The sequence below is a fragment of the Calypte anna genome, chromosome 1 (assembly GCF_003957555.1).
Source record: "Calypte anna isolate BGI_N300 chromosome 1, bCalAnn1_v1.p, whole genome shotgun sequence".
Taxonomy (NCBI): Eukaryota; Metazoa; Chordata; class Aves; order Apodiformes; family Trochilidae; genus Calypte; species Calypte anna.
The window spans coordinates 166,779,905-166,789,953 of NC_044244.1; the positions used below are offsets into that span (position 1 = coordinate 166,779,905).

Genomic DNA, 10,049 nt, shown 5'->3' on the forward strand with positions numbered 1-10,049 from the left:
CTTTTTTTTCCTTTTTTCTTTTTTTTTTCTTTTTTTTCTCGCCTGCAAGTGCCCCAGGCTTAAGAAACCCGGGCGGTGACATGCATACTAAAGCATGCGGGGACACCTCCTGAAAGGCGACTTACGACGCTGATCACAGGCTCTCACGCGAGTGACACACCACTGCGGGCTCGCAGCTGAATGCCACCAATCCCCCACTCAAACCCCCCCTCTAGCCCCCCCGCACCCCGCTAATCCGCGCCCGCCGCCGCTCGCCCCGAGACCGCGACACCCACCCCCCACACGACACGACACGGTGCGACATGCCACCACACGACATGCCACGAGACGACATGCCACGACACGGCACCTGTCCGACCTGTGCCACAATTTAACAAACCCCCGCCGCGCATTTTACTCCCCGCGACAGCTCCGCTGCTGAGCATCCGGAGAGAGAGAGAGAGAGGAGAAAAAAAATAGAGGGTGGAAAAAAGAAAAAAAAAATAGAAAAAAAAAAAAAGAGGAGGGAATAATAATAATAATAAGAAGAAGAAGAAGAAGAAATAAAGGAAAGGGGGGAAGGAATAAAGCGGGGGGGGGGGGAGGGAAGGCAAAACCCCAAACCACGGAGAGTTAAAGAAAACAAAGGCGGTCTCCCCGCACCCCCGCTCCCGCCGGCTGCCGGAGCCGCCCCGGCCGGGGGAGCGCCGGGGGGCCGCCCGCTCCCCGCAGCCTCCCATTGGCTCCGCCACTGATCATTTGCATACCGCCGTCTATTAAAGGCGGTGCGGAGGCGCGGAGGGGCGCAGACGGCGGCGGAGGGGGTGCGGAGACGTACTCGGGATACCGCGCATCAGTACCCCTCGGTAGCGCACATAACCACCCCCACTACCCCCCTGGTGCCAGGTATCATCACCGCGGACCGCGCATCATCATCATCATCATTATCATCACCACCACCACCCCGGACCGTCCCGTCGGGCTGAGCCCCGCGCAAGTGCCATGAACCCCCTGCGGCTGCTGGCGGTCGCCTGCCTGCTGGCTCTGTCCCGCTGCAAGACGGTGAGGTACCGCACAGACGAGGAGGGAGCGCCGGGCACGGTGATCGGTACGCTGGCCGATGAGATGCCGGTGAAGGCGCCCGGGGAGATGAGCTTCCGCCTGATGAGGCAGTTCAGCAACAGCTCGCTGGTGAAGGTGCGGGAGGAGGACGGGCAGCTGAGCATCGGGGAAGCGGGGCTGGACCGGGAGCGGCTGTGCGGCCAGGCCCCCCAGTGTGTCCTGGCCTTCGACGTGGTGAGCTGCTGGCGGGAGCGGTACCGCCTGGTGCACGTGGAGCTGGAGGTGCGTGACATCAATGACAACGCGCCACGCTTCCCCCGTGCCCAGATGGCACTGGAGGTGTCAGAGAGTGCTGCACCTGGCACCCGCCTCCCACTGGAGGTGGCCGTGGACGAGGATGTGGGCTCCAACTCCATCCAGAGCTTCCAAGTCTCCCTCAACAGCCACTTCGGTGTGGAGGCGCAGACGCGAGCGGACGGGGCACGCTGCGCTGACCTGGTGCTGCTCCAGGAGCTGGACCGTGAGCGCCAGCCCTCCTACACGCTGGAGCTAGTGGCCAAGGATGGTGGTAGCCCAGCACGCTCGGGCACGGCCACCGTGCACGTCCGCGTCCTCGATGCCAACGACAACAGCCCGGCCTTCGCCCAAGGCTCAGTCACAGTGGAGCTGCCTGAGGACGCGCCACCTGGCTCCCTGCTGCTCGACCTGGACGCTGCCGACCCCGACGAGGGCCCCAATGGTGAGGTGGTCTACGCCTTTGGCAGCCAGGTTCCCACTGAGGCGCGGCGGCTCTTCCGCCTCGACCCCCGCTCAGGACGCCTCACGCTGGAAGCTGCCGTGGACTACGAGCGCACCCGCACCTACGAGCTGGACGTGCGTGCCCAGGACCGCGGTGCCAGCCCCCGCACCGCCACCTGCACCGTCATCGTGCGCCTCACCGACGTCAATGACAACGCGCCGCGCATCAGCATCAGCGCCCTCCGTGGTGCCGCCAGCGCTGCCGGCGTGGCCTATGTCAGCGAGGCGGCGGCCACCGAGAGCTTCGTGGCCCTCGTCAGTGCCACAGATCGTGACTCGGGAGCCAACGGGCAGGTGCGCTGCAGCCTCCGTGGCCACGACCACTTCACCCTACAGCGTGCCTATGAGGACAGCTACATGATTGTCACCACAGCGGCGCTGGACCGTGAGCGCATCCCTGAGTATAACCTCACCGTGGTGGCTGAGGACCTGGGCTCACCGCCCTTCAAGACTGTCCGTCAGTACACAGTCCGAGTCAGCGATGAGAATGACAATGCACCACTCTTTGCCAAGCCCCTCTATGAGGTGGCTGTGCCTGAGAACAATCCCCCAGGTGCCTACATCACCACCGTGGTGGCCCGCGACCCTGATCTTGGCCACAACGGTAAGGTCACCTACCGTCTTCTGGAGACACAGGTCATGGGGGCTCCCATCTCCACCTACGTCTCAGTGGACCCCGCCACCGGGGCCATTTACGCCCTCAGGACGTTCAACTATGAAATTCTCAAGCAGCTGGACCTGAGGATCCAGGCTACTGATGGAGGCTCCCCACAGCTCTCCAGCAGCACCCTTGTCAAAGTGAGGATGGTGGACCAGAATGACAACCCTCCTGTCATAATCCACCCAGTGCTCACCAATGGGACAGTGGAAATCGGTGTGTCCAGCAAGACCTCTCGTGACTCCCTGGTGGCCCAGATCAAAGCCCGAGATGCAGACGATGGGGCCAATGCCGAGCTCACCTTTGCCTTCCTGGAAGAGCCTCAGCAAGATCTCTTCACCATCAACCCAAGTACTGGGGACATTGTGCTGAGGGGTGACCTCTCTGAAGAGCTGGGTCAGCTGTTCAAGGTCATCCTCACTGTAACAGACAATGGCAGACCCCCCCTGGCCACAACTGCCACAGTCAACTTTCTGGTGACTGCCACTGCTCCATCCAGTATCCAGGAGATAGCCAAGCCCAGCTCCTGGGAAGGAAAAGCTTTGCAGTGGGACATCCCTTTGATCGTGATCATCGTCCTGGCAGGCAGCTGCACCCTTCTCCTGGTGGCTATCATCACCATCGCCACCACCTGCAACAGGCGCAAGAAGGGGAACGAGATGAAAAACAACGCTTCCCTGAAGGAGCAGATAGACATCTCCCACCTGGAGAAGGGCCGGCAGGAGGAGAGCAGCCAGAGGGGAAATGTATTTGAGGTCCGAACCTTCCCCAGCAAAACCTCATTCACCACCCCTGACCCTTCTCCTGCTGCTGAAGAGATCTCCACCGCTGAGAGCGGCAGCGACAGCACTTGCCTCTATGAGGGTCAGAAGAAGCTCAGAGGACCAAGTGGGGAGGTAAGATCCTGGTGCAGGGAAGGGCGTGGGGGAATCGTCTCAGAGGATGCAAACTGCAGAGATGCAGTTCTGGTGTCAATTTACGCTTTGCTGCTTGCCCTCTCACCTCTCCTTTGATCCCTCCACCTCAGCAGGGTTTCGCCGCTGCGCCGAGCTACAGCAAGGAACCTGCTCCCCCCGTGGCCATTTGGAAGGGGCACTCATTCAACACCATCTCCGGCCGAGAAGCAGAGAAGTTCAGCGGCAAAGACAGCGGCAAAGGCGACAGCGATTTTAATGACAGCGATTCAGATATCAGCGGGGATGCTTTGAAAAAAGATCTCATCACTCACATGCAGAATGGTAAGGACTCAGCCCCGGCTCCTGGTTGGCACCTCCACACAGACAGATGGGTGGACGGGGAGGTGGGCAGAGGGACCCATCCCTAGGGCACAGTGATTAGGCAGGGCAGCTGGAGGGAGAAACCTGATGCTGTGTGACTCAAACTGCCCATCTCTTCACAGCAGGCTGTTAGATGCTGGTTCCTTTCCACACCGAGCACCCAGCACAAATTAGCAGATGCTGGAAGTACTGTAACAACGGGTTTTCCTTCCTCCTCAGAAAGCTTCCCATAAAGTTAGGATTGTGTGGAGTGTCCCTAGCAAAACAACATAACCTTCCCTAGCATGATTTTTTTTGCTGTGCTGTAGAACATCACCCCCCGACTCCCACTGTCAGTGCATTGAATCATCCCATGGCCGGTGACTCTGAGGATTACAAATGATGTGGATTTATTCCTGTAGTAACGACAGGTTTTTCCTTCTCTCCTTCCCTTCAGGTCTGTGGGCATGTACAGCTGAGTGCAAGATCCTGGGCCACTCTGACCGCTGCTGGAGCCCCTCCTGCGGCCGAGCCAACCCTCACCCCTCTCCCCATCCTTCTGCACCCCTCTCCACCTTCTGCAAGAGCACATCCTTGCCCAGGGACCCCCTCCGCAGGGACAACTTTTACCAAGCCCAGCTGCCCAAAACAGTGGGGCTTCAGAGTGTCTACGAGAAAGTGCTGCACAGGGACTTTGACCGGACGATCACACTCCTCTCCCCACCACGCCCCGCACGGCTCCCCGACCTTCAAGAGATTGGGGTGCCCCTCTACCCAGCCCCCTCGACTAGATATCTGGGTCCCCAGACTGACACAGCTGAGAAGGTGTAGCTCAAAACCCTCCCTGCCCGAGTACACACGTCCCTGCACGCACACGACTAGGTCGCTCCTGAGAGCCTTTAAGTTATTGACCAGACCGGGTGTTGTTCATGTAAATATGCAAGATGTGCCTTAAAAAATGAAGTTGTTGGGAAAGATTTCCAATCACGTCAGTACTGTTTGATATTTGCAAACAAAAAGACAATTGTTTGTAGTTAATGTAATTTTTATGAAATGTGCAGTATTTAAGTTTTTTTCATGTTTTCTACATTGGTTTTTTTGTTTGCTCGTTTTGCTTTTTGTTCACCCATGGCCTGCCATTTTTTGTAGTGTTTTTAACCTGTACATTGTGTAATGTAATGTTTGTACATAATGAAAATTGGTTATATTTTTATATAATAAAAGCATAAAAAATGGTAATTCTTGCCAAAGGAGCTGTCTGAAAGACACCATAATAATAAATAATATCCTGAATATGTAAAACCTTGTAAGGGAAATTCCTCTTTCACCATGTAATAATAATATCCTAAGCAACCCAGTGTACTGAGAAGTTAGCCTTGCCAAATGTGACTTGTATTTCTTGAGTCTGTGGTCAACTTAAATGTTATTTAATTGCCTTTGGTTCCTGTAATCTGTGTCACTGATAAACACTAATAAAGGTTTTGTGATGTGTTGGAGGGATCTGTTCATGGATTTCATCCTTTAGAGCACAGTGGTCTTTCCAGGTCAGCAAAAGTATTTTGTGCAGAGAAATGCAGCGGGCAGGAGCCTGAAGGATGCTACTTTTATTCTGGACCATCCTTCATTACCTCACTGGAGGTTTAGCTCTGGAGATTTTAATGACAGGTTGCAGGGTGGGAGGGAGAACAGTGTGACAGAGCTGGACTTTGCTTCTCATTATCTGCTCTGAGCTCTCCTAGCTTCATCCTTCACTGAGAGGAAGCAGTGTTATTTAGTGAAGCAAATGAAATTATGTCCAAAGTGTTTGTGCTGTGCAAGTATCTTTGCATCAGCAGGCGCTCCAGCACTTTGCTTTTCTGATCTGGCTGAGATGTTGATTCGAGTAAAGCTGCATAGGAATGTGCTTTTATGCTTATCCCTTGTTAAGGCAGCCTTACAGAGGACAGCAACTTGAATATTTTGTATGTATATTTATTCACCAAGAGAAAGGACAGGTATATTTTTGTGCATAAAAGAGAGAAATAATAGCTGTTGATTATGTCGAGACTGTCTGTGCTACATATTTTGCCTCCTGGAAATGACAAAGGCCTGAAAAAAAAAATCATAGAGCATTGAAATTCCCTCACCTCAAGGTTTCAAGTTAAAAGCAGATTTCAAATCCTTCTGCTGAAATCAGGCATAGAAAAGCATTGAATGAAACAAACTAAGCATAAGCATTTCTGGGTTTATAACAGAGATAACACTTACATTGGAGTTTTAATATTGGATTGAACTTTTCCAAAAGGGAGAACTGCATCTCATATAGTTTTGCATTTTGTACAAATCAAGAATCCAGAAATTTGCACAGGACGAAGCTTTTGGGTTTTTTTCACTTATTCTTCAACTATATGACTAATTACTATGGTACACATATATAGAAGATGGCTCACAAAGAAAATATAAAGCTGTCATAGGCATAAACAAGGCCAAATTAGACTTGGTGTCACAAAATGTAAGTAAAAACCAGCATCCCAGAAGTGTGTCCCTTAACCAGCAGAAATCCCCTTTATCCCCATCTTCCAGCTTTCTCAACACCATGTAGCCAGAATGACAGAGCCTGACCAAGTTCTCATGCACACCTGGGCTGAGTTTTAACAAGGGCTTCATAAAAGCCTCTATGTGAAGATTTGTGGTGGGTATCAAGCTTTAGAGGCTGTGCTGTAGTGTGTGTACTTGAAGGGAATTGAAATCAGACTGATGCAAAACTTGACTGGGAAGCAGCATCTTTTATGGCCAGGAAAACAATTGAGTGTCTATGGTGATTCATCCAAGCCTGGCAGTAAAAAAATCCTGATGCACCCGGTGAACTAAGTGGGCTGTCTTGGTTAAATTTAGGGCTGAATTTGGGGCTGAAGGACAGGTGCTGAGAAGGAAGGCTGGGAGCCTCCCTGCTGGCTAATCATTAGTGATGCAGAGCAGCAAGGCCACATGTGAAGTAATTAGCCATAACTCTAAATGCAGGGGCAGGGGGGGAAAGGCTCTCTGTCAAAAAAGGAGGGCAATCTGATAAGCTGGTTCTTTGTCATCTCATTTTAAAGCCTGAGATGTCTGCTGCAAGACCTCCACAGCAGGTCCCTAGGCTCCTGGGGGAGGCTGGTGGGAGGTAACTGCATCACCTTGGGTTTAGGTGCTGAATTTGTGCCCTGCAACAGAATCTGTGTGCTTCTGTGGGCTGATGCTCATCACTGCTCAGCCAGGAGTTCAAGCCACCCCAACGTGAGGCAGCTGAGAAAGGGAGGGGGAATACTGTCACCTGTTCCCTTTCAGCAGCAAGCATCTACATTCTCCTTGGGATCTGGGATCTGTCTGTTGGGGGTCCTACTGTTTGCCAGTAAATTGTAGGATTCATTGACTCAGCATTTAAATCTGAGCCAGGCACTGTGCAGGGTCTCTCTGATTAGTGGAGATATATGGACCTCTTCTGAGAGCTTCTCATCTTTTTTGGAGACAAACAATGAGGACAGCTGAGGTCACTCACTGAAGTTTTGATCTCCTTTTCACCTGTAAGGCAAGGAGCAGCAGCCCAGACTGATTTAACCTTCAGATACCTAAAATTAGGTAAGAAAAATCCCCAAGCTCCATCAGATAAGAGCAGACACCATCCAAAGCACAGATGAGTGGAGAGCCCAAGGTTTAGCTCTGGGGCAGGGCGCCTTGAAGCAAACATTCACTCCACTGACACTATTTCTCTGTGTATATCCCAGTTATTTTCTTTCATTTTTCATCAACATAACTAGAGATTTTTGCTAGAATACTCCAGAAATTAATGCAGACCTACCAATTAAATTCCATTTATTTACCAAGCATCATGTAGCATCAGCCCTCTATGAAGGCTCCCATTGAGCTCTACCAAGCATGATGTATGGGGGAAGAGACTGTGCATCCACACAACCTCTCCCTCATGGGAGCTGCCCTTTCCTCCCAGCCTTTCCACAGCTCAGGGAGCAGAAGTGAGGATGGGGAGCAGGTACCTGGAACTGGAAACAGCACTCTTTCACTCAGCCAGCACTATTTCTCTGGACCAAGGTGGCTACAGCAGCTGGGGATCGCAGAAGAGCTAACACTGAGCTTGAGCTGCTTCTGCAGAAGCCTCTGGTAGTCAGATATGATGGAGCAAAGCACCTTTGGCTCCTTTCACAAGCAGGGGAAAGAAATAGGCACTTTCAGGACATTAATCATCTCCACTGGAACCAACCATCTAAACCAGGTCTGCACTGAGAGGTTCCCCATCCCTCCCTGCATGCAGGCTTTAGATGTTTGCTCTGTAGCCATCCAACACCTAGTGAAATGAACCTCACCTCACGAGCTTTCAAATACTGCCAGGTAGTTTGTTAGCGATTGCCATGAGACCATCTGATCTGAGTGCACTGACAGGGTGGCAAAACAAGGGAGCCACAGCTGAAGTTGTTTAGAGGAAGGTGATGATACCCAGTAACATCATTAGCATCAAGTCAGGCCCTTGGAGAGCAGCAGACTCACAACCAGGTGCTGGTGTCCAATTGCTTTGGTATCGAGGGAGTGAACTAAAACAGTACAAACACAGAGCTGGGTAATTCCCACAGCCTCTTTTCTGAGTGCACCTCCACAGCCATGAAGATGTAGCAGCAATGCACAGGACACACAGGAGTGATGCTACAGCAGCACAGCCATCAAATGGCTTGAGCACAGACCCTATGAGGAGAGGCTGAGGGAGCTGGGGGTGTTCAGCCTGGAGAAGAGGAGGCTCAGAGGAGACCTCATCACTCTCTACAACTCCCTGAAAGGAGGGGGTAGCCAGGGGGGGTTGGTCTCTTTTCCCAGGCAACTCTCAGCAAGACAAGAGGGCATGGTCTTAAGTTGTGCCAGGGGAGGTTTAGGTTGGATATTAGAAAGAATTTCTTTACAGAGAGGGTGATCAGACATTGGAATGGGCTGCCCAGGGAAGTAGTGGATTCTCCATCCCTGGAGATATTTAAAAAGAGACTGGATGTGGCACTCAGTGCCATGGTCTGGTAATTGCATCAGTAGTGGATCAAGGGTTGGACTTGATCTCTGAGGTCCCTTCCAACCCAGCCAATTCTATGATTCTATAAAGCCTTTTCTCCTTAATGCCCCAAAGATGTTCTGGGACTGTGGGTTTACAACTGCTACCCTGGAGAACTCAGGCAGTTATCCAAATCTGTTTAATTGTTAATAAATTCAATTCATTTTCCCAAAGTCAAGTCAGTTTTGCCTGTGACAATAATTAGTAAGTGAACTCTATATTTTTCTTGACCCATGAGGGTTTTTATCTGATTCTCTCTCCACTGTCCTGTAGTGGAGTGAGAGTGACTGAGTGTCTGGGTGAGGATCTGGCTGCTGGTTAAGGTCAACACACTCCACTCACCAAAGAAACAAGATCCCAGAGATGCCTTCTGCAACATTTCAGCCAAAAAAATAAAGTCAAATTACCATTGACCTGCTTTTCTTCCTGGTGCCTCTCCAGTGCCTTCAAGGGATGTTTTTTGTTTAATGTTATGCGATGGAGTCAAGCACCATTTTTGACTAATCCTGGTTTCTGCAGTGCATGCTCTAGGTGCAGGACTCTTAGTAAAGTGGGGTGGGAGTACTCATGCTTGCAGGTGGATGTGGCTGTGACCTCTGGAATGGGTATTTATTCCTATGAATTCTACACATATAAGGCATGCTCAGAACTGCTGCCTGGACCAGACCTGAAGGCAGAGAGATGTGAAGGCTTCAAGGTGGGGTTTAGCTGATGATTCAGAAAGAAATGTCTTTTGTGGCCAGTGTGTGTCTGTATGCAGAGTAGGTGCCTACACTCCTGTGGCAGACAAGGAGGGCTTGTCAGGGGGGGGGTTAGGGGACTGTCAGGCTCATCTCTGAGTAGGCGCCTGCATTTGCTTAGCAAAATCACTCTCTAGCCTCCCCATCAGTGACATTGCCATTGTACATGACAGCAGATTAAGCACAGAGACACACGTGGATGCAGAAATTTGGGTGGGTGCACTGTCACCAAAAATACTTTACCCTATATATGACGTAAAACCACAGGAGGTTTCCAGGCAAATTAAAAACCTTGGGATGTGTTGCAGGTTTGGCATCACTGGTGATAATGCCAGCTCACTCCCCAGTGTCACCTAAGCCCAAATTTAGGCTGAAGAATGTGGACTGGTAATTTAGGAAAAGTTAAGTGTTACTTTCTACCAAGGAAATGCCAAGTATATGCCAAGGTTTTCAGGCCTTCCTTGTTTAAGAGGATGCATTGGAGAAGCTCCCCA

The 10,049-nt window shown here is 51.4% G+C and overlaps 1 protein-coding gene across 4 annotated transcripts; it reads left to right on the forward strand.

Moving 5' to 3' along the window:
* The first annotated feature begins 785 nt into the window (after window positions 1-785).
* PCDH8 (protocadherin 8) lies at window positions 786-5,243 on the forward strand. Of its 4 annotated transcripts, none has more exons than XM_030460101.1 (3): window positions 786-3,393; window positions 3,525-3,735; window positions 4,211-5,243. In XM_030460101.1, the coding sequence occupies exons 1-3, from the start codon at window positions 982-984 to the stop codon at window positions 4,582-4,584; spliced, it is 2,997 nt and encodes a 998-aa protein (XP_030315961.1). In that variant the 5' UTR covers window positions 786-981; the 3' UTR covers window positions 4,585-5,243. The 4 variants fall into 4 exon arrangements, with proteins under 4 accessions (XP_030315961.1, XP_030315969.1, XP_030315979.1 ...); XM_030460109.1 differs by having other exon boundaries at window positions 956-3,393; window positions 3,528-3,735; XM_030460119.1 differs by having other exon boundaries at window positions 956-3,252.
* The last annotated feature ends 4,806 nt before the right edge of the window (window positions 5,244-10,049 follow it).

Coding starts and splice junctions, on each gene's coding strand:
- PCDH8 (XM_030460101.1), top strand. CDS start 982: ATGAACCCCCTGCGGCTGCTGGCGGTCGCCTGCCTGCTGGCTCTGTCC. Junction 3,394..3,524: donor TCAGAGGACCAAGTGGGGAG/GTAAGATCCTGG, acceptor CCTCCACCTCAG/CAGGGTTTCGCCGCTGCGCC. Junction 3,736..4,210: donor CATCACTCACATGCAGAATG/GTAAGGACTCAG, acceptor CCTTCCCTTCAG/GTCTGTGGGCATGTACAGCT.